At 37.4% G+C, this 24372-nt stretch overlaps 1 protein-coding gene across 1 annotated transcript in view; it reads right to left on the bottom strand.

Moving 5' to 3' along the window:
- Nucleotides 1-4839: 4839 nt before the first annotated feature.
- The window catches only part of DMBT1 (deleted in malignant brain tumors 1), a 59720-nt gene continuing 40187 nt past the window's right edge, over nt 4840-24372 (bottom strand). The window contains exons 18-27 of the mRNA XM_072624731.1: nt 23467-23778; nt 21913-21942; nt 20839-20895; nt 20211-20240; nt 17247-17400; nt 15295-15503; nt 13220-13392; nt 10045-10442; nt 7675-7945; nt 4840-5443 (exon numbers count right to left, since the gene is read on the bottom strand). Coding sequence (XP_072480832.1) covers nt 7696-7945; nt 10045-10442; nt 13220-13392; nt 15295-15503; nt 17247-17400; nt 20211-20240; nt 20839-20895; nt 21913-21942; nt 23467-23778 — 1613 coding nt within the window. The 3' untranslated portion in view covers nt 4840-5443; nt 7675-7695. The remainder of the gene's footprint in view (nt 5444-7674; nt 7946-10044; nt 10443-13219; nt 13393-15294; nt 15504-17246; nt 17401-20210; nt 20241-20838; nt 20896-21912; nt 21943-23466; nt 23779-24372) is intronic.

The following is a 24372-nucleotide window of genomic DNA, read 5'->3' as shown; positions in this document are numbered from 1 at the left end:
TTTTGAGATCTATCAGTTACCTTCAACCTGGTGTGGCCCATTTTCTGAGATGGTTTTAACCAGAGTGTGACCACTGCATGTGCAACAGCTTCTTGGAGCTGCAGGTAAGAGCTGGGTGAAGGTGGACACCAAAGAAGGATGAGCAGTCCTGACAATAGCTTGGCAAGCCCTGCCACCAGAGGTGGTAGTGAACACCCCATACACTATTAACATTGAGACGAAAAGCAGGATGAGACTGAGGTGCTAGAACAGTGTGGTACACAAAGCAGTCTCAAAAACTAAGGCTTTGTTTGTAAAAATCAAAATATTCATGATGTCTTAGAACATTATCAGCAGTATATATACTAAAAGAGTATACTAGAGAAAGTAGCATATAAATAAAATGTATGGGAATTCAGAAGAAAGGAGATATCATTCTCATCCAGAATAGATGCCTCAGAGTTCAAATGTCATGGGATTTAGACCTATAAGGAACTTGGCAGTCTCTTAGTCTAACTCTTTTATTCCATTGATTAGGAAATTGAAGTCAAGATGAGTGAACATACCAGCAGGAGAGTTGAAATTCAATCCTGACCTCTTGGCTCTAAATTCAGAACTCCTTCTAGTATACTAAGACTGAACTGAATTTTACACGATGACCAGATTTCAAAGGAGCAAGTCAACAAACATTTACCAAACACTAGGTCATTAACTCCAAATTCAGCACTTTTCCCACTGTACTTTGCAGTCTTTCATCTTTAAAATAAGAAAAATCAGACTAGATGACCTCTTAAATTCCTTCTCATTTTAAATCTATGGTCTTGTGATCTTCTTAATCAGTCCTTTTCATCACTCACCAAAACAATGGAATACTTTCATATCCATTATCTCACTTGATTCGCAAAACAACCCTAAAAGGTAGGTAAAACAAGAATTACTAGCCCACTAAACAAATGAGAAAACTGATGCTGAGGGCGCTTAAACTACTTGCTTTTTGTCACCCTGCTCTACAAAGTAATCTCAGAAAGAAAAGAACAGTGTCACAAAAACTGAAAGAAAAAAGAGGATCAAAGAGAAGTAAGTGATCAAGATGTCAAAGACTGTGTGGCCTGGATGAAGATCCAGCCAAGAAGACTTGAGAAGGAGCAGTCAAACAGGTAGGAAAACCAGGAGAGTGTTGTCATAGAAACCTAAAAAGAAGATATTATTCAGCTGACGAGGGTTATTGAAGCTGTCAAAAGAGTTGCAGAAAAACTAAGATGAGCATTAAGAGGGGTTCAATTGATCTGGCAATTAAGAGATCATTGATAATTTTGGAGGCAGCAATTTCAGTTGAATGATGAGACTGGAAATCATACTGCAGGGAATCTGAAAGATAAGGAAAATAAAGAAAGTGGTAGTGGTTGTTATTCAGTCATTTTCAATTGTGTCTGACTCTTTGTGACCCTATTTGGAGTTTTCCTGGCAAAGATACTAGAGTGTTTGTCATTGAAGCAAACAGGTTAAATGACTTACTCAGGGTCACACAGTCAGTAAGTATCTGAGACCAGAACTGCAATCAAGAATTTGCATCTTCCTGAGACTTTATCCACTGTACCACCTAGCTGCCCCAGAGAGGAGACCCCAGTCACAAATAGTTTTCTCATGGTATTTAGCTGTGAAAGAGAAAAGAGATAGAATGATGCTAACAAGGATAATTGAATCATTTGAGGTTTTGTTTTTGTTTTTTTGAGCAGGAAGGAAAAGGCATTGCTGTTGGAGGAAAACAATAAAAGCTGTTATTGGAAGGTGGCATACACATGGAATATTTTTGTTATGTATTCTGTTGACTTAAGAGGTCCAGAGGGGTGGTGAATCTACTCTGCTTAGAGTAATTTATCTATATCTGACCTCAGAAAGCATGACTCCAATGGATCATGCCATTCAGAGCAGGGATTGACAGCCTTTCAGAAATGGGCTCTCAGGTATGGATATCAGTTCCTTCAAGTTGGCATCTGTTATAAGGACACACAAGCTTCCCTGAAGGCGACCAGTGGATTTCAGGAGGTGTCATGTGGATAAATCAACACTATAAAGACCAGGTAATTGGGCTCCCTCTGATTTTAAGTAGTTTAAGAGCCAGATGAGAGCAAAATGAATGAAAAACCACAGCATGAAAGGGGAGACAGGTGGGGTAAAGTTTGACCTTTCATACTGTGGTTTCACAACAGGTTGAAGTGAGGCAACTACAAGTACGCAAAAAAGCCAAGAATTTCACTGTTTATTTTTTTCTCTCTCTTCTCCAGAAACAAAAGCATTTTTGTTACAACCTGTCCCCTGCCACCACCCTGTTCAAGGAAGCTCACTCTTAGCTCTCTCTTCACTTTTCATTTGTGCCCACTCAGGGCCTCCCTCGACTGGTTTATTACAGACACTAATGTCCCAGGCATGTTGAGGGAGGGAGAAGTAGTCAGGTTGGAGGAGCTTATCTGTCTGAGATTACATTGTACAGCTGTGTGACCATGAGTAAGTAATTCAGACTCTGAGCATCAGTATTCTCCTGTTAAGTAGGAGTTAATTCTTTTTTTAAATATATTTCATTCTTAATTCATGGAACAAAACCAGCACTTCTACAACATAGCACAGCAAAAAAAATGATTACACATGAAACCACAAATACCCCCAAACACAACTTGTTATTTCTTTTAAATATGTAATAAAGTTATCACTTAAAATTCTTTTTTTTATCCCCTCCTACCCTAGAGATGCATACTATTAGACACATATAGGTGTGTGTATATGCATATATATAAACATACACACATATGTATTCCACACAGATATTAATCCTTCTTTAGTCTTCCTCTTAGAGTTGTTGTGAGGATCAAATGAGATAACAGATATGAAAGTATTGCATTTTTCAATGAGTGATGAAAGGAAGTAATTTAAAAGATCACAGGACCCATAGAATTAGAGCTGGAAGGCATTTTAAAGATCATCTAGTCCAATTCCCCCATTTTAAAAATGGAAGGTCACAAGGTGCAGTAGAAAGAGTATTGAATTGGAGTCAAAGGACTTACATTCAAATACTGTCTCTGCCACTTACTACTTTGTGACCTTAGGCAAGTCCCTTAACCTCAAAGGACCTCAATTTCCTCATATGTATATTAAGAGGGCTAAACAAGTTGATGTCTAAAATTCTTTCCAGATATAAATCTATCATCTATTAAAATGAAGCCCCCAAAAGTCAAATGTATTGAGATTTCCAAGAGTTCTTCATGACTCCATTTGAGGTTTCCTTGGTGGAGATACTAGAGTGGTTTGCCACTTTCTTCTCTGGCTCATTTTACAGATGAGGAAACTGAGGCAAACAAAGTTGAGTGACTTTCCCAGGGTCACACAACTAGTAAGTCTCTGAGACCAGATTTGACCCAAGGAAGATGTCTTCCTGGTTCCAAGTCTAGTGCTACCTAGCTGCACAGTGGATATTATAGTAACATTCAGTAATTCTCAGAGCAGATTGGATGGGAATGGGGGGGGCAGGGGAGATATGGTCAGCCGTTATTATCTGAATACATTTGTAAACTGTTAGTACTAGTGGACCTTTTTAAAGCAATAGAAAGGAGGAAGAACATCCAGCAGAGACTACTGGTTCAGCTGAAGCTGCATAGTGCTTGAGACTGGTGAAGGACAGGAGCATCATGAGTAATACTGACATCACCAGAAGATACTGACAGTTCAGTAGTGTAAGAGATATGTGTTACTCCTCCATGCAAAGAAGTTTTGGGAAGTCTGGGTGCCAGGGTGCAAGTCCAAGGGGTTCTTTGAACTAGGAATTTGGTAAGTGGAAACATTCGGTATGGGAACTGGGTTAAACTAGGAGGCTAATCCCCCACCCCTTCCCAAGAACTGAAGTGGTGTAAGGAGGGATTACGCCTTCCAGATGTTAAGAAGAGAAGAATGTTTATATGTTTGTTTTTCCTATACCTTTGATACTCTGATGGTAAATGGTTAAATGGAACTGAGGTACAGAATATTTCTAAAATTAGGGGAACACAATCAATGGGGCTTGAGTCAATGTCAGACAAAGTAGACACCTCCCAAACCTCCATAAAAGTTCCAGAGAACCCTGGAGGAGAAATTAAATAAAACATATCTGGCCTTTGGGCACTGGTGGTCAAGTTGGTCACCGCAAGAGTGATACTGACCTCCTTTCTATTCCTAACACTTAAACTCCACCCTCCCGACTCAGAGCATTATCACTGCTCCTCATGCCTAGAATTTTCTCCCACACCTAATCTCTTTCTCCTGGTTTCCTTCAAGTCCTAGCTAAAATCCCAGCATCCCTCAATCCTCCTTAATATTAGTGCCTAACTTATGGGATGATCTTCAGTTTATTCTGGATATATCTTGTTTGTGCAAGGTTCTTTGTAACTTGTCTCCATTAGATTGTGAGCTCCTTGGGAACACGGAGAGCAGGAACTGTTCTGTTTTGGGTTATGTTGGTTTGATTTGGTTGTTTTTTACCTTCTTTGTATCCTTAGTACTTAGCATAGTGCCTGGCACATAGTAGACACTTAGTAAATGCTTCTCAATTGTATTGACTTTGCTTTGACAAACACTAGTGTCATCCAACCCCCATATTTTATAGATGATGAAACATTCCTAAAGAGGAGAGTTGTGTGACTTGCCTCTGGTCACACAATAACTTAGTGGCAAAGTAGAGCAGAGACCAAAACCAAGACCTCCTGACTTCTCATCCATTAGACCATAAATCTTTTTCTACAAGACCAAAGGGGTAATTTGAAAGAATATTTTCCAACAACTGATGGACATCTTAGTGTTCACATGCCCTTTCAAAAAATACTGATAATACCAACATTTGCTTTAACAAAGAGGTTTTATTCAGTCCATAATCTTCCAAAATAAGGTTATGATTTGCACTATAGCATCCACATAAATTTTACAGTTTTAATATTTTTCCAAATATAGAGCCAAATATTAGAAATCCTATGTAGCAGGAACTTTTCTTCTCATTGGACTTTTCAAATCACTTTTTATGCAAAGTTTCTTTACATTGGCAAGTGATTAACTAAAAGAATTAACTACTTAATATTTCATACAAATCTAATCTACTGAACAACATGGAGAACTCACAACCACCCTGCCACATCCCTATCCCCAGCTCTATAATTTCAATGTAAACCAAATCGCAGCTCAATCCGTAGGACATATTCTTCATGCTGGTTTCTTGAATGTGACTTTTCTCAGACCACATGGCTTCCAAGGCATTGTGCCAAAGGAGGAGACAGATGGACTCTGCTGTTCACATCTTATGGAAAAGCAGCCTTTCCAGAAAAGACCTTTTCTTTTCTTCAACACAGAGGCAGCAAACACCACAACCATAAAGAAGGCAAAGGAGACGGCTAGGGCGTTAGAGCTCTCCTGGGATTCACTCAGCCATCAGCATCTGTAACCGCTCAATCTGAGAAGATGAGAGAAAATATGGTTGAATTTTGGCCCTCATCATTTAATATCAGGGACTACAGCATGACACAGGAGTTAAAAAAGAACCAGAGACAGGCTTTTGAGGAGGTTCTTTATGAACCGTATCTCAGAAAGACCCAACTGATTATACATAAATGTTAAAGTATCATCTAATTAATTTTAAAAGGTATTTTGTGATATTTAGTTTGGTTTTTGTTTTAATGCTAAGAACATCCCTTCTTTGCCTAAGTGAAAAAACATCTGAAAATGAGCAATTATTTAGAATTTACTTGTATTACCTTATATTTCCCTACAATCTCTACAATACCTAAAAATACTAAAACACAGTGTGACTTTGGGCAAGTAATTTTCCTTTAATAGTCTCTCAGTTTCCTTTTCTATAAAACAAGAAGGTTATATCAAATAATCTCTAATCTATGTCTTCCGGTTCTACCATTCTATGATTCTTAAATCATAGAATATAATTAAATGTGAAAGTCACAATAAGAACTCACTTATATTGTACCATATTCTATTTGAAGCCTTTTCTAATTCCTACCCTTTCCAGTTCTTCATCCACTCCTACCTCCCAACTAGTACTGCTCTCCCTACCAAAATTGCATCACATTTGTTTTGGGGATTATGTCTATGTTGTTATCTATAGCTAATAAGTATCTGAGACCAGATTTAAACTCAGACCTTCTTGACTCCAGATCCAGCACTCTATCTACTGCATCACCTAGAGACATAATTTATGTCTATCTATACCTATCTATAGATCTATATCTATACATATCTATATTTCTATGCCTAAATCTATATCTATCTATAGATCATATATGTATATATGGAGAGATACCTATATATGAACTTTATCTGTCCATATCTACATCTTTATAGACTATATTTGTATACCCATATCTATATCCATCTGTATGAGTTTTATGTCTATTTATCCATGTCTATATCTTTATATCTCTTAGATTATCTCTATACCACTATGTAGGTAAAAGATATAGAGATCTCTATAAAAAGATAGATATGGATCTATCAATAGATCTAGGTATAGATATATAGATGCAGATCCACGTAGCTATCCAGCTTAGTAGAGAGAGTCTTGGGTCCAGAGTCAAGAAGATCTGAATATAAATCTGGCCTACTAGCTATGTGACCCATGACAAATCACTTAAATTCTGTTTTTGTAATCCCTAGTGCCTTGAATAGAACATGGCATATAGTAGACACTTAATAAATCTTTCTTAATTGACTAACTTAAGGTTTATAAAACTTTCTTCACAACAAAACTATGAGGGAGGTAGTACAAATTATAGTACCCCTATTTTTCTGATTAGATAACTGAGATCCAGAGAGGTGACATGATTTCCCCAACACTGGTAAAGCCAAGACCTAAAGTCAGCCTTCTGAATCCCAGTTCTATAATTTTCCCCTAAATCACAGAAGTACAACTTTCTTCTTGCTGCACACTAGCAAATATATAATACTTCGTCAAAAAAAAGAGGTTAATGTATATGGACCCCTTTTTATGTAAGGAAATCCCAAAGTTGATACCGTTCACATCAGGGTATCTTTCTGAGATCCATTTCAGGGGTGTGCTAGATCCAGCTTGATTGACTCACAAGAGTAGATGTTTAAATTTTCTCTATGACCTTGGAAATTGGCAAATGCTACAAATTGGCATTTGAGTTATTATTTTGTGGATTGTCTATACTTAAGAAAGTGATGGATAAAAGATTAACAATGCAGATAAAACAAAACTGTATCCAACTCATTTTTCCCTGTGAAGAACTAGTTGTTAAACATTTACCAGTATATTGCTACATTGTATGTGAATTAGAAATCATGACCTAAGAAAATATGTCAAATTACTTTTGATTATTGCTACACGTACCCCTTGGCTTAATGTATGACCTGAGCTTTTTATCCTCTCAGTAAATGTTTGCTGAATTCTCATTTCTTTTCCTAGGTTTCTACATTTAAGTTAGACCTAGGATCACTTTGGCTTGTGTTATAAGAAGTCTTTTGGCACCAAGCACATTTTTTCAAGGGGAATGCATGATGTTTTTACACAGAGCAACTGGTTCAAAGAGACAACATTAAATCTAGTCATATTAGAATTGTTATTCTAGTCATTAGCTAATTTTCTCATTGAATTAGCCTAATCACTTAGGTCCTAGAGTAATCCAAGATCACCAAGTTTTTTGAGTTTACCAGATTTCAGTCTTTTGCTTCTCATTTCTGGAGTTGGAATGGCCCCAAGACAACATCTACTTTCTCTTGATAGGAACTTGTGTCTCTTTTGGCTCTTGTTACACATCCTCTGTAGCATCGTGAAGTATAATCATACGCCTGACACACCACAAATTTACACTTCATGTAAACAGATGAGTATTTCTCCAGGAAGGCAAAGGATCTGAATCCAAAGCGAACTTGGCGTGGGTATGGTGAGTAGTATGTTACATAGGTGTTGTCCCTTGTGCACCTGAAAAAAGAGAAATTCAACTGATGGCTTTCACCAATAGGTCATAAAGTCAGAATACAATATTGCCCTATTGTCCCTCAAACACAGTGACCCAGTTCTTATCACCCATTCAGAAGCAAGGAGCCCTTTTGGTAACCCTAAGGGAGAATGGATTTTTCTGAAGCTGGGATTAGACATGGTCTATTGACTCTGGATGTCAAAGAAATTTCTGGCAAAGGAAAAATGTCAACAGTGACTTAAGAAGCAGTAAGTCAATTAGGAAACAGAACTCAGGGTTTTTGAGTTGAGAGGAGTCATAGAGCTCTTGTCTAACTCCCTCAACTGACAGATGAGAAACTGGAGGAGGTGAAGCAATTTATTTAACTGGCAATTAAGCGGGGAGACTAGGATTTGAACCCATGTCTCCTGATTCCAAAGCCAATGTAGTTTCTACTATACCATTACAGATAGAAAAGTAGACATAAATAAATGTGTATATATGAGTATATAACCATATGCATTTGTATGGTATAGAATTACATATAATACATATATTATATTACATGCATAAATATTTCTGAAAGTTTCTAGATAAGCTAGGTGTTAAAATGCAGAATATATTTTTCTGTAGAAACATTTATTCAATCAGTCAATATTTATTAACTATCTACTATGTAAAAGACCCTGTCATAAAAGTTAAGGGAAATGCACGATGGTGTTTAATCTCTAGGAGCTTACCGTCGAGTAATAATAACAAGAACTCATATCCACATAGAATATTAAGGTTCATAAAGAAATGGAAACTGATAATGACCTTGTCTAAATAACTTATCTCTGATCATATAAGTAGTAAGAGTCAGAGCTAGGATTTGAATGCTGATCTCTTGTTTCCAAGTCCAAAGTTCTTCTCACTACACTTTACTTTTTCTCATAAGTAAGAAGGTGTGTGGGAACGAGGGGAGGGGGGCATGTACATTTATTAACATGATACAAAATAGAATATGATGAATATGAACATAAAAAAGCACTGAAAGTCATAAGAGATCAGAGGAAGGAGAGATCAAGGAAATCTTCACGGAAAAAGTGGTATTGGAGTTGGATCTTAAAAAATGAATGGAATTCAGTAGCCAAAGATGGGGAAGGGGATACTCTAAATATAGGGAATTATATCAGTAGAGGCAAAAGGACAAGAAATGACTAGTAGTACCTAATATATCTAAAAAGGATGAGTGCAAGATACTGCTGGAGGCTGAACCCCCTCCAATCTCCTGGGGGGGGGGGGAAGGCTAACAAGAAACAGAAGAGCCAAGGAGGACAAGCAAAAATTCATTTGAAAGGGCTTAGGTTGATGAGGGCTTTAGAAATCATCTCATTCAATTCCTTTATTTGACAGATGGAAAAACTGAAGCCCAGAGAAACTAAGTTATATGCCATGTTCATATAGCTTGGACTTAAACTCAAGACCTGCTATTCTTGTCTAGACTTCATCCTTCTATATCGTATTACCTCTAATTTCAGTGATTTATTAGGAATAAAATTCACCTCCATTAGGCTGACCTAGACTCAGTATACATAAGCATAATATATTCACCTAGCAAGTACAAATTTGATGTTCATAAATATGAGCTTGGGCCACAAGATCTTTATCATCCAAGAAATATTCACTTATTTTCACTTGTACTTATTAAGCAGGAAAGTGAAATAATATATTTGAAAAACTTCAGCAATAAGGTTTAGCTGGAAGTCATAATTTTGAGACCTGAACTCAGTGGCTCACTTGTTGTATGACTTGGGACAAAAAATGTCACTAAATCTCTCTGAACCTCAATTCCTTCCTCTGTCATATGGGTATGAGTACTGAGTCTACTCAGTGAGATTGCTGAGGATCATTTGAACTATTAGATGCAAATGAACTTTAGAATCCATTTTTTAAAGACGCCAACTACCCCAAACTAAGATACTGTTGTTATTGTTTTTTTTTTCTTGCTATTATTATAAGAACTTCATGGTTTCTCAGTACTAATTATCAAGAAAATCCACCCCTTGGGTGTTTCAGGAAACTGAGTTTCTTTTCTAATGAAGAGAAGTTAAATTTAGGCAACAGCAGAGACAGTTCTTACCCATTCCTGATTAAATCATAAGTCAAGGTCGTGAAATCACTTGGATTTGGGGATGCTACGCAGGTGTCCACAAACAATACCAGGTTGGAATCAGAGTGGAGAATTTCTCCTTGGATATACAACTGCTGGTTTAAGCGCACAACGTATGGTGTACTATACACAGGCAGTAAGAAAGAAGAGGATTGGTAAAAAGACATATTCACAAGGAAACTGCTATACTGGATGTCTTCAATTTCAGCAGTATCGTTAGTAATAAACATAGTTTCCACCCATTTGTTTCTGAGCATTTTGCAGCTCACATGGAAGTGGAGACCTTTCTGTCTTGTGATGACACCAGTTGGGTGAACAGGTTGATTTGATGTAAGGATGTTGCTATAGCTGATTGTATCATTGTTTACCTGTGGGAGGAAAAGCAGGGATGCAGTTAGAAAGACGTTGATGCAAAAATAACCACATCAAAAATAATCATCACTCTGTCTCGTGTATATGTTAGCAAGCAAAGAGTTTTTATTCGCAACAGTCCTGAGAGACAGAGAGTGAAAACATGATTGTCTCTATTTTACAGATGAAGAAATTTAGAGCGAGAGAGAAGTGATTCACTCAAGTTCTCAAAGATGGCTAATAGAAGAGCTATTACCTGGACCCAGGCTTTCTGTTTTCAACCTAGGGCTCTCCCTGCTGGGCAACACTGCCCGAATGGGTTTGATTCACACATTCAAATGAACGTTCATGAAACTCAGACTAAATCACCCCTGATGCTAACAAGCTGGTCAAACCTGACTAACAAGACTTTGTCCTCATTCTTCAGCCAAGCTCAACTACAGTGATTTAACACAAATGCATTACTATTTGTGAGTGTGTATCTCTTTGTCCTTTGTTCCCTTGGGACACACACCTGAACAGATAGGTAAAGAGATCGGTTTTGTCTTCCGGCTAGAATGTAAAGTACTTGAGAGTAGGAATACTTTCTGGCTTTGTCTTCCTACCCCAGAATTCTGTGGGTAACTTCAATGAATAACTTACCATATTGACACAAATATAAAGTAGGCTTACTTTTCAAAGATAAAGAGCAATTTTAATAAAAGAGTATATTTTATCATAAGCAATCTTCTACCTCTTGTCCCTGTGACACAAAAGGAGTGAAGGGACTTTTCCTACCATAGCTCTTTGTTTTTTAAGATTGGAGCTCAGTCACATAAAGTTAGAAGGAACTTTAGAACTCGTCTAGTCCAAATTCTTTATTTTACAGATGAGGTCTTGAAAGTTGAAATTAATTTAAAGGTCATGCAGAGAGTAAGTGACAACTAAGATTTTAAACCTATGTCCTCTGCCTCCAAATCAGCATGCTAGAGTTAATGTTCTATTTAAATGCTTTACTCTGTAGCATCCTGGGTTCCAAAGTAAGATATCTCAGCTCCATTGTCCTTGACATCCTTAAGCAAACTACTTAACTTTTGGGGCCTCAGTTTGCCTATCTATAAAGTAAAGGGGTAGAACTGTATTATCTCTCAGGTTCATTCCAGGTTAGGATCTACAATCCTTCCACCAAAGTGTAAACAATTAGTCAATGTCTTAAGAGATAATCTTCATGAATTTAAGAGTGATTCTCATACTGGTGAAGAAAATACTTGATATTGGTCTATAACTATCTGGAATCAGACCATCCATTAAAGACCTTCTCAGATACCTCATCATGGTTGTAGCTCAAAAAGGAAATTTACTATCTAGTGGTTTAGCCAGCTTCCTAGGAATGAGCCTCTTTTAATTCAAGGAGGCATGTTCACAGCAGACAGATGCACAATCTGTCACTAGATCAATAGTCAAAGACTTTCTGACTTAGTAGGGCCAGACAGAGCTTTAGCTGCGCTGGCATTGCCTTCAAGAGTCCAGAGACACATTTGATCCTTGATGATCCATCTGAGAAGGACTTCAGTTGGTTGCTTGATTCAATATAGTCCAAGAAAACCACTGTAAATTTACTTTGTCTTCATGAAATTCACTCTTAACATTGACCATTGGCTGTAAAAGTTAAAGGTGGTCTTCCCTTTCAATTTGTACTTGTATTTGACATCATTTATAGAAGTCACATATGTCCAAGGAATGGGAGAAGCCATGTGCTAAGTGTCAAATGCCTTTTAACTCAGAAACCTTCTACCAAGAGTTATTTCAAGGCAATGAAAAGTGGTACATATTTTCTAAATTCCACTATATATAGCATAGTTGATTTTGGAGGAATAAATTCTTTTTGCAATATGGTTCAGAGGAAAGAGAACTTGCATTTAGAGTCAGAAGCTGTGGGTTCAAATTCAACTTCTGTCTCTTATTAGTCATGTGACTTAACCTCTCTGGGTCTCAGTTTCCTTATCTGTTCAATGAGGGGGTTGGACTAAATGACTTCTAGGGTCTCTTTTAGCTCTAACTCTCTATCCCTATTATCTTACCATGCTGAACTAATGTTACTGGGATGCCTATTCAAAAAAATAGCTAATTTTTATCCTGAGAGTATGTGAAAAAAGGAATTTTCTTATTACAGTTGAAAATGCAAATGGAAGGAAGTATGTTGTATTAGAAAGAGCCTAAGACTTGGAGTCAGAGTAACCCAGTTTCAAATTCCAAGTCATTCACTAGCTCTATGTAATCATGCCACTATATCTATCTGAGTCTTCAATTCTTTATCTGTAAAGTGAGGACAATATCATTTGTAGAGCCTGCCTTGGAAGTTTGTTGTGCAAATCAAATAAAGAAAAGTATGTGAAAGCATTTTATGAGCTCTGATGTTCCATATCAGAGTGAATTATCACTATTCCATGTTAGCTGGCATAGAGATTAGAGCATTGAACTTGAATCAGAAATAAGAGAGTTCAAATCCTGCCTCAACTACATGATTCTGGATAAGTCACTTCTCTCAGTTTCAGTTTCCTCATTTGTAAAATCATCATTTTACAGATGAGGAAAATAACAGCACCTACCTTCCAAGGTCATTCTGAGGATCAAATGAGATAGCAGACATGGAAAATTTAATGTAATGTATTAATTTTAGTAAATCAACAAGGCCCCCACCAACTATGGTAATGGTATGGATAGTGACCGAGCAAAGCAAACTGGGAATCTCAGAATTTAAAAATAATTATTTTCTCTTAGAAGAAGCACTTCAAAAGGCAAATGGGAGACTTACGGTTTTCGTTGTCCCACAGCCATTATATGGTATATTAAATACAAAATATGTTGAGTTTTCCCAAGGCTGACAGGGTGAATTATAAAAGAGAAAATTCAGTAAATTATAGCCCAGGGACTGGAGATAGTTTTTGCTGATGGTGACTCTCATTTGTTCCGGTAAGCACACTAGAGCTGATGGGGGACAAAAGATAAAATCCCTGTTAGTGTATTTGGGTATAAGAAACAGGTAATAATTATTCTTCTGAGAGACAGTCTATAACATCAGTTATAGAGATTTTATTGCATGGAGCATTAAGAACCAACAAGGCAGAAGCAGGCTTTCAACATAGTCAAAATGTATTGCTATAAAACTATGATAGACAAAAACCTATCTAAAAATCAAAAGGTAATTAGACTCATGGGATTTCTGAAGGAGTAATAAGATTAGGAGCACAGCCATATAAGCACAGCCCTACACCACAGCACCACCCTCTGGTGTACATTTATATAACTCCCATTTGGGAGTCTTCAAATATATGGCCCCATGGCCACAAAACTTCACAGCCATGACTCAAGATATTTGTCATGATCTGATCAGTAAAATACTCATGATATCAAGTGGGGGCATGGGACATTAACAAACTCTATTTTCATAAGAATGCATAAGAGGAAAAAAATAATTCACCATTGCAAAGAAAAGTACAATTCCATACATATCCTTGAAACTCACTACTATGCTACCCTTGGGAATCTAAAATGAAACCTTGTTGGTTCAGTAAAGGTGAACATGTCAAGTCAAATTTGTCTCTACTGAAATGAGTGCCATGTCAAGATTTATCATGGTTTATTAAGGCATCCAGGCATAGGCTTGACATCATGGAGGACAGCCATGGCCTCTACAAAAACTTCCCTAGTCACCATTGCAAACAGACTATTGGACTGCCTAAACCACAAGGATGGATCACGATGATGATTCCCATGTCTACATTAGGTTCTACGGCAGTACCTTGACTGTATGCAAGGGTTAATGCACCTTTCAAAGAAACATCATTTACTTCCAGGGAAAAACATTGTACCTTGGGAATTTGGCTCTATTTCACTCAACAATTTTTTTTTTACCATTTCTTTGTTTTTTGTCTTCCACTAGAGAATTACTGTGATGTCACAATGTGATTAGAATTCTTTAAGGCTATGTGACCAAACCACAAACTCTGGTATGTAATAAGACTAGTATGGTCCCAGAGATAGACTGTGTCTGCTTTCTGAGGACCAGCAAACGTAAGTACATCAAGGATCATCACCAGCTTATTGGCCACTAGAGGAGGAATTTTTTGGCCTAAGTGACCCAAGAGAGGGATTAACTACAATGCATTCCAAAGGCTGTATTAGAATCTGTGAAATATTAACAGAATCATAAGTAGACCTTCAGTCCATGGAGATGAAGAAGGGAGATTTCTTGAGAGGATTTATGGAAGGGCATACATAAGTAATTCTTGTTAATTGTACTGAATAATAAAGCACTGAATGGAATGAGATCTGAAATAATAAAAGAAACATCCACTCTAGTGAAAGCATGGATCCATCAAGTGAATATTTTTTCATAGTGTTTTGGAAACACTTCTAGAGTGGCAATAAAGGAAACTAAGATCTATTCCCAGTGATGCTCTTAGCTAGTTATGTTACCCTCTTCAAGTTGCTTTTCCTCTCTGAACTTTCCTTTTCCCTCTTTAAAATGAGGAACTGAGATTAGATGAAATCTAAATAAATAAAACCATAGGGTGAACTAGAAGAAAAGTTATCCAACTTTAAATGGTTTTGTTTTAACCCCCTCATCCCAACTTCCCATCTAATACCTCAAATGCTAGGAAAAGAAACCTGGAAAACACAATCAGAGTCCATGATGACTTGACTAATGGCATTCATATCTGGTCCCTTAGACTCCATTTCACCTAAGCAAATTCATTGATTGAGAATTCAGTGGCCTGATGGGGCTGGTAGAGCTTCCTAACTTACAATCAGGAAGTGCCAGAGATAACATAAAAATCTTAATCAGTCCTTCAACTAGTGAATCACTTTGCTGAAGATGAAACTTACAAGTGCCATCATCATATAGTGTAGAGTAGTACCGGGCCTGGAATCCTTTTCTGGTGACACTAACATCACTGATGAATCTAACGGACATGAAGTTTGATGTTGACGTAAAGGAAACTCTGTCTCCATTGCAAACTCGTGCAATTAATGGGGATGTCCGGTAAGGTCCATCATAGATTTGAATATAATCATAGTTACAGCCTCCTTCCAGCCTAAAGAGTCAAAGACAAAGGATAGCTTTATCCTGTCTGAAATGTAAGGAATCCCATCTCCTGCTGTCCCCCCACAACTGCTTTTTCCCTTCCTTCTCCTTAGTGCCCTTGTACTATCTGGCCTCTCATTCCAACCTACCTCCCATCCCAAATTTTGTGTCTATTTTGTCACTCCTCTCTCCAATTTTTCCAGTAACCTAATTTTCATTGCTGGGTGCTAATGATTTAAGATGCTACGTCTCTTAACTAAAAAATTTGTGTTCTGGAGGATACAAAAGAATAATTATTATTAATAATTCTTAATTATATATGATATGTTATAATACATAATGTATTTCTATAATATCTGTCATAGAGATTCTATTGCATGGAGCATTAAGAAACCACAAGGCATATATGTTATAATAATATAAATAATAATTCTTAATTTAGAAAATTGAAGCATAATTCAGGGTAGTTAGGAAGATATTTGAGATAAGCTGGTGCCTCAAATCACACAAAATAGGGAACTGCCTTCACTGCAGACCAGTCATTTATCTAATAAAGCGAATAATGACTAGCAAAGCACTCCAAATTTTCCTTATACCAAATTGACTTTAAGCTAATTTTTCTGATACCAGCAAAAATCATTCCCTCCTTAGTCTTAATATGCATATGGCTCACTGGGTCTTAAGATTACAGCCCACAAAGCCATGCTAGAATAAAGTAAGTCCACACTTGGGGCAGATTCACTTTTAGGGCACAGAGGACAGTCTCATGCTGGGTACTGCAGTCTTGGGTAAGGAGGGAAAGAAGGTAGAGGGCAAGCATTTCCATTGAAGGTGGAAACAAACCAGAACTGCCTCCTTATCCCAGAATTTCACCCCTAAGGGTGGGGAGAGGGATAAAACAGCCCCTTGAAGAAAGAATACAGTGATGGAAACCTGAATGTGGTCTATAGGAATTGGTGTGGCCCACACTTCCAGGCCAAACTCAGGGATGATGGCTTCCTCATGCTAATTATAGCTCTACCTTAAAATAACATGACAGGGGGAAGGAGAAATAGTGGAGGACAAATGACTTGAAAGTACACTGATGGGAGATACTGTGGTCAATTTGAAAAACCATTGAAATTGCAATCAGAAAACCTAAGTTCCAGTTTTGATAGGGGAGATGGAACTTGTAGTATAAGTTGCCTTTAGCCCTGAGAAGTTACATTACTTGCCCAATATTCCACAACCAATATGTGTCAGAACAAGACCCAGGAACACCCAAGACCCTGCTGGAAGTCTCCCCTTCCACTTCAGTTACTTATGAAATTGTGAAAGAAACACTATATGGTAGCAGTCCAAGGATTCTGCAGTTGCCCCTGATGTGACTGAACATAATCTGCATCCTCAGACATTCCTTGTGCTCCCTTCTTCTTATGTTGAGGCATAGTGGCATTTGGGGACCAGTAGAAGGAGCAGCAGCTTAGTGAACTCCTCGATTTTTACATCTCATGTCACTAGCTGGTGGACTTGCCCATCACCATCCAAGACTGGTCAGTATGCTATGATTATTGAGTAAAACCATCATTAGTATTGTGGCTTGTTGCTGATTGACAGTGTGATGGGGAGAAGTCACCACCCCTTATGAACTGACATGCCTCATAATTATTTCTAGATGCTCAGTAGTAGAAAATCTGTGCTTCTGGACCTGATTTTGACCATTTTTATACTTGGCATTTTGATTGGATTGTCTTTTAAGAAGCTCTTTACTTACTGTACGTCTTGAAATACTATGGTCACGCGGTGGTTGTTTGAGGCTTCAATATCCCAGACACAATTGACATTGTTTGGATAGTTTCCAGGGTAATTTGGACTGGAAATGATTCCTGAGGACTGGGAAAGAATTCTCTCTCCACAAGAGAACTTTGCTGTAAAAACAAAACAAAAATTCAGGTCTCACTTTCTTGATCTATAAAGGAGGAATTATAATCTTTGCTCTATGTGTCTCATGGAGCCATGTCAAGGATCAAATGAGATTACAGATGTAAAAAATCCTTTTAAACTAAAATCAGATTCTTATTCCATTTGGGGTCAACTAGAAAAATCATGCATTCTTTAATGTCATTGGAATTGTTTGGGGAATAATATCATATCACTTAGGAAATAGAGACTATGGAAAGTAGGTGACCAACAAATCACCTTCTCTCCCCAAGAATTCCCTTTCTAAAACTAAGAAGTCACTACCATAATTATCATCCACAGAGCAAGGAAAAATGTCTCCATCTTAAGAACAGTCAAATAAATCTACTTTTCAGCACCACACCATCCTTTGATAAAGAAATTCCCAGGCATGTAGGAAGGTAGATTATTTTTCTATATCTGTGCCCTGCCTCCTCAAGTGCTGCTTGATCCTGGAAGATGTTACAAGGATCAAAAAACGAAAGTAATGGGGAAATTTACTAACAATTAGAGCTATCTAAAAACAGAATGGATAGCTTTAATGAGTAGATTGTTCCATCTCTAGAAGGATTCAAGCAAAGGTTGAATGACCCCTCAAAGATGTTAGAGAAGATTCATGCTTCAGGAAAGTTTTTGAACAAGATGGCTTCTGAGGGTATTTCAATTTAAAGATTATATGTGTGTATATATACATATATGTACATATTTGTATATATATACATGTGTTTCTGTGCATGTATAGATACATATGTATGTATATCAGTACCTCATAACCACAAATCGTTATGTGCATATAAATGTAAGGCACAGCATACCATAACAGAAAGAATATTAGACAACATGTCCAAAGATCTGACTTGAAATCTTGGTCAGCCAATCTGACCTCAGACATTTACTAGCTGTGTCACCCTGAGCAAGCCACTAAACCTCTCTTGGACTCATTGTCTTCATCTATAAAATGGGAATAAAATTAGCACCTACATCCCAGGATTGTGGCAAAGAGAAAATGAGATAATATTTGTAACATACTTTGCAAACCTTAAAGTGCAATACAAATGTTAATTATTACTGTTCTGATTGGTTTTGAGGTCAGCTCCTACACTTTGCAATGCTGCCTCTCAGTGAAGGATCAAAGGAGATATTTTTTGTGAAAGCCCTTTATAAAGCCGAAAATACATATAAAGTTAAATTTTCTTCTTATGGTCACAGTTTGTATTATTATTATTCCACGAATATTCTCCTCCTCTCTTCTTCTTTCCTGATCCTCTCAACATCTAGTGCCTTTCCTCTCAAATAATTCTTCTATATTTAACTCTGTATAATTCTGTCTGTTTTTCTATGTATATTTGCTATCTCCCCCAGTAGAATGGAAGCTGCCTGCAAGTAGGGATCTTTTTTCATTCTTTAACTTTGTAACCTCAATGTCTGAAAAAGTAGATGCTTAATAAATGTCTGTTGACCGATGCCAGTTAGAATGATTGTCTGGCATAGAGATTTCCTATAAGCCCAGGACTGGTTATAAAACGTCTAAGGTTTATTTAATTTATTGAGAGGTTTCTAGAAAATTCTAAACAATTACTTCAGATTGCAAAGGTTTTTTCCTCTAGCAGATAGGAAAAACAAATTCAAAATATATTTGTGATTTTAGATCACAACAACCAGTTACACATTGCTTTCAGAACTCCAGAATGAGGTAGAGGTGTCACAAATTACAAAGACTCAGGGAAAGTCTTTATGAAAAATAAGAGATTGTTTTCTCAAGGGATGGGTGTTAGTCATGTATTTGAAAGTGTCTCAAGTGACCTGAGGAAGAAGATAGATTTCTCTTCTCACACAAAACCTGGCTTTCTGTTGAATTCAGAAGGAAACCAAGAAATAACCTCAGTACAAAAGAAGATTACAATGCTTTTGAGTCAGAGGTGCCCATTTAGACGAAAGGAAATTTCTGCTTGGGTTGACTGCTTAATTTGACAACACTATGAACACAACTTCCACGATACTTAAATCAGAGCCACAGATCACCTATTTTCATTTATGGGCCCAGATGACAGAAAAATCTTCAGCCTACCTGTGCATATGCTATGTTTTCTTTAAGTATTATTGTAATATGAAGCAAACCACTACACAAATGAAGATGTCATTAAAACTCTGTGAAACTGTCAAATGAAATTTGCAGGGAAAATGGCCCTATGAAAGTTGTAAAGATTTTTATGATATTGATGGAAGCAATTTTTTTAATTTTCAAAAGTGGGGAGGCCTGATTTCATTTAGTCATATAATAAAAACCATTCCTATCCTTTGCTGCCTTGCGTTACATACTAGCACTGGCATACAGGACATAAATTTTGATTAGCTACTGAAAGCTTAAAGTTAGAGGCTTAGTTATTTCAGCTATGTTTCCAGGCCCTACTAAACTTGTTATATATTTAAGTGTGAAACTCTTAATATTCTGCTTTTTTCAATTGGAATTGTTACCCAAGGATCAACCTTACAAAGTTTAGAGACTGAACTTGAGCCCAGTTCTTTCTGACTCTGAAGTCTCTCTCCATTAAATAGATTCACATGCCCAGAGCAGGGAATTAATAAATGCTGAATTGTTGAAGTGTGAGAATGCAGAGTGCCTATGAAATGCTCCCTTTATAGCTGCCCTTTACAGGCTTGGAAAACAAACAGTCACAGAGAAAGCAAGCAAAGATGGCATCAGAGTCTGAGGTACTGGTGCATGGCAGCACTGCTAGCCACAAAGACCAGAGCCAGATACAAACAAAATGATGCTTACCTGAAGGGGAGCTTGTTGGGTACCACCAACCTGGAGGGAAAAAAAAGTCTTAGTAAACCTCTGAGGAAATATGAGAACATTTGTCAGCCTTTGCCAGTGGACTCAGCCTTCTAAAGTCTAGTCAGAGAAATCAAGACGCAGTCCTGCCCTCTATGTTGTAAGACAGTGGACATTTAATAAGAATCTAGAACAATTTAAGAACTTTGCATATAAAACCATACAACACAGAAATCAAATAACCTAAACTTGTACGATTTAGTTAAATCCTTTAAAAATACCTCAGCAGGGGAACAGTAAGAAATCAAGAAAATACTTGATCATGATTGGGTATTATTTTTTGGAGTAAACATTTTACCTAGACTCTTATATGGAAATTACACATACATATAAATTTTATAGCAAAATTCTGGACAAAATATGGCAAATTTGGGGAGACAGGAGAGTTTTGCTTTTTATATGTGTATCCTCAGTGACCAGCACAAACCTTGAACACTTGATGCACTTAATAAAAGAGTGAGGAATACGCTGAGTTGCTATTTAAAGATGTTCATATCTCCATATCAACTCTTCTCTGACTAAAACTTTTCAGAGATTCACACAAAGGGAAAGACAAGATAAGAAGCATTACCTGGTCCATATGTTGGTGCGATTGTAGGTGCTTCAGGAGTTTCAAAGTTTGTTGTGCCTAGAATGGAAAAGATCAAATTCAATCTCACCTGAGGATTAGAGGGTATTCCCTCACAGTGACTGCTCATTTTCTCACCAACTACCACAAATACAAGATTGAGAAACACTTCCTAAAATGTTTTTGTGGGAGAGCATTATATTGCCAAATTCAGTGGATCTGATTGTTTTTAAAATGAGAGGATTAGACAAATTGCAAATAACCTGAAACTGAAGGCATTTCTTTAAAAAGCTAAGATCATGAAAGGTTCAATAATATGTTCTTGGGAAAAGGAATGGAGGACATAGTAAAGCAAAGCAACTAAAAGGGGAAAGAGGAAAGAAAGAACAGGAGAAAGGGAAGAGGAAGAAAGGCAAAGGACATGAGTATGTTATTGTAAACTTAAGGAAACAAAATTGTAGATTATAGGTAGAAACCACAGTGACTATTGAGTTATCTCAAAATAACAGCTTGAAAAATTAAACACTGGAACCAATACAAGGTAAATTAAATTCAAAACTAAAAGAAGAGAAGAGGACGAGGAAGAGATAGAAGATCAGAAGGGAGCATGAAAAGAAAGGAAGAGAAAACAGGAGATGGGAATAGATAAAAGCAAACTGAAGAGAGAGATTAACCTCCATTCATATAACTGGCTAGAAATGACAATTTAGCTATGGCATGAAAGCTATAAAATAAAAAGTAGACATGATCACTTTCTTCATGGAAATTTTTCTTTGGTAGCATTTGTAAAGCTAAAAGAATCAAAAGAGAAAATGCTAACTCAGAATATTTGGAGTCATAAGGAAACTTGGCCAATAGGACAGTCAGGAACTATCACAGGACCCAGGAAAGATGAGTCTGATGGAAGAAGTATTTGAGGGCTACAACTAAAATAATGTTTCTTTCAAAAGTCTCTGCTCATCTCATACACATCACTACAAAGGAGAAAAACACTATGTCTTAACAGCACTAGAAGGTGAACCTGGATTCTCTCGTATAGAAAGCCATGATTTTGTATAAGTAACAACTCAGACTTACCTAAGGTGGAAGGACTTGCTGAAGTGGCTTCTATAAGACAAAGAAGGTTAAATCAGACATGGACCCACATTAGAGAAAGATGTCCCAGGTAGGAACAGGAAGGCAATATTCCCAGCTCACCAAGGAATAAGGGATGTACATAGCATAAATCACAAAGATCAACCATGAGTTCACATAGTCACAGGATTCCAGATTTGAAAGGAATCATAACAGCAACCTAAGCCAACATATGACAAAAAGGAATCCCTCTTACAGCACTCCTGGCTGGTGGTTGTGCACTTTTTCCTTGAAGACTTCCACAGAATACTACAAAAGGAACTCATTTTAAGTGAGGGCACTGAGCTATGCTAGCTGATCTCAGAGTCAAAGAAAACAGGTCACAATTAGCCATCTAACTATTAACAGTACTACTGCTGGCTCCTAAACAGTATGACATAGTCATCACAGAGCCAAGCCCAATGAGATTCGATTAAGGGTAAAAAGTAACAGCCAAGGTCATTGGACAAAAAAGGGAGAAATCTGGGTACAAGTTTGTCACTAGCTAGATGATCTTTGGCCAATCCCTTAACAGAGCTTAGGTTCAGTTTTCTCATCTTTTACAACTTTGATTGCTCAAGCTCTAGCCTTCCTTGAGGAGCATCAAGAAAGTAAGTGCCATCACTAAAGCGTGTTCTTCATCCAAGTGATGACAAAAACATCATGCTTGATAATTGTGCCATTGGGCAAAAGGACCATAACTGACTGTTTCAACTTAAAGTGTAGGGAGAAAGACTAGTCCTTGCTCTCTACAGAGTACATGCAAATAGTCTCCACTAGATAAAGATTTTGTCTCATCCACAGGGTTTCATCTTCCTCAAACTGAACATAATATTCTCTTATTTGAGGAAAAAGGAATTCGATTCATAATATTTGGAGGAAAACTTGACACCTATGATTCCTTTCAAATGTTGGGAAATTACAAAACTGGATGAGTAACAGAATGACAAGAGAATAAATTTAGAGCCAAAAGAGATGTGTGAAGATATTCAGTCTGCCCTCTTCCTGTAAGAAAACTGAGGCCCAGATTGATTAAGTAACTTGCAAAGATCATAGAAATAAGTAGAGGAAAAGTTAATCTTTTAACTGAACATTCTAACTCCCAAACTAGCACTCTTCCTCCAGCATTGCCCTTTCCATGAACAATCCTACTTTCAAATGCTATTACCATCAGGGGAATAAAAGACAGTGAGTTCTTCTTGAAATGAATAAAGAAAGTTCTCTCTCTCTCTCTCTCTCTCTCTCTCTCTCTCTCTCTCTCTCTCTCTCTCTCTCTCTCTCTCCTTAGGGAGCAGAAAGCTAAGCATTTGCACATGAAGGGCCAAAGGAGTCTGTGCAATAGAAAAGAAATGAAGGAGTTGCATTTTTACAGCTTCTCCTTCCCTGATGCACTATGCACAAACATTGCTTCAGTAGCCCACCTGATTTAGTGACTTCCTGCATCTCCTTTATTTGGGAGAAGGAAATGCATAAATGAAGTACATGAGTTACTGAGGTGATTAAGGAATCATTAAATACCTGAACAGATGACACCAGCATCTTCCTGGTGACCGCAGTTATGGGAGAACCAACCATTATTCCGACACTGCCAGAGATTTAATTCATTCCCTCTACACGTCACATCATCCAGGGTGATGGGTCCAGAACCCTGACCAAAGTAGGCACTTCCTGGGGCCAAAATGGCTGTTCCACACCCCAACTGTCTGCAGACCACATGAGCATCCTGTAAGTTCCAGCTGTCATCACAAACTGTCCCCCACAATCCATTGTGATAAACTTCAACCCGACCAGAGCAGTAACTGGGTGAGTTGGTCAGTCTTAAGGCTGCATCTGAAAGAGACATTCAACATATGATACTTTTGGCCTGTAGCTATTAGTCCAAAAAAGATCATCTAACATTATATACAATTCTAATTGCTCTTTAATTAAGTGTTTTTATTCACCTTATGCCTAGAGACAAGTGAATAAAAATAACATCTCAGGAAAAGTCTTTTCTCTTCCAGTCTTCAGTTTCCTCATCTATAAAATGATGTGACAATACTAAATTATTTCTAAAGAGACTTCCACTCCTAACATTCTATGATTATATGCTCTACAGGAATGTTTATAAATAGTGAGAGTTATTACTAGATGACATCTATGAATGAAAAGTTATTCCAGCTCTGAGATTTTCCACATTCTTGCTCAGATGGTGGATTCTACATACCTCCTGTGACTAAAAGCTCATTATACAGTTCTATCAATAAATGTGATGTCAATCTCCAAAACAGCATAGATACCAAGGTGGTACTATCTAGTGACACTACCACCATGCCTTGGTGCCTTGGTATTCTTGGTAAAATGCGAAAGGAAATCACAGCTCTGACTTCCAACCCAGTGAGGTTTAAGCTCATTGTTCCCCTTAAACATAAACATTGAGATGAA

The sequence above is a fragment of the Notamacropus eugenii genome, chromosome 1, assembly GCF_028372415.1.
Source record: "Notamacropus eugenii isolate mMacEug1 chromosome 1, mMacEug1.pri_v2, whole genome shotgun sequence".
NCBI classification, from domain to species: Eukaryota; Metazoa; Chordata; class Mammalia; order Diprotodontia; family Macropodidae; genus Notamacropus; species Notamacropus eugenii.
Note: the sequence above shows the minus strand (reverse complement) of the source record. Positions and strands in the feature narration are given on the sequence as shown.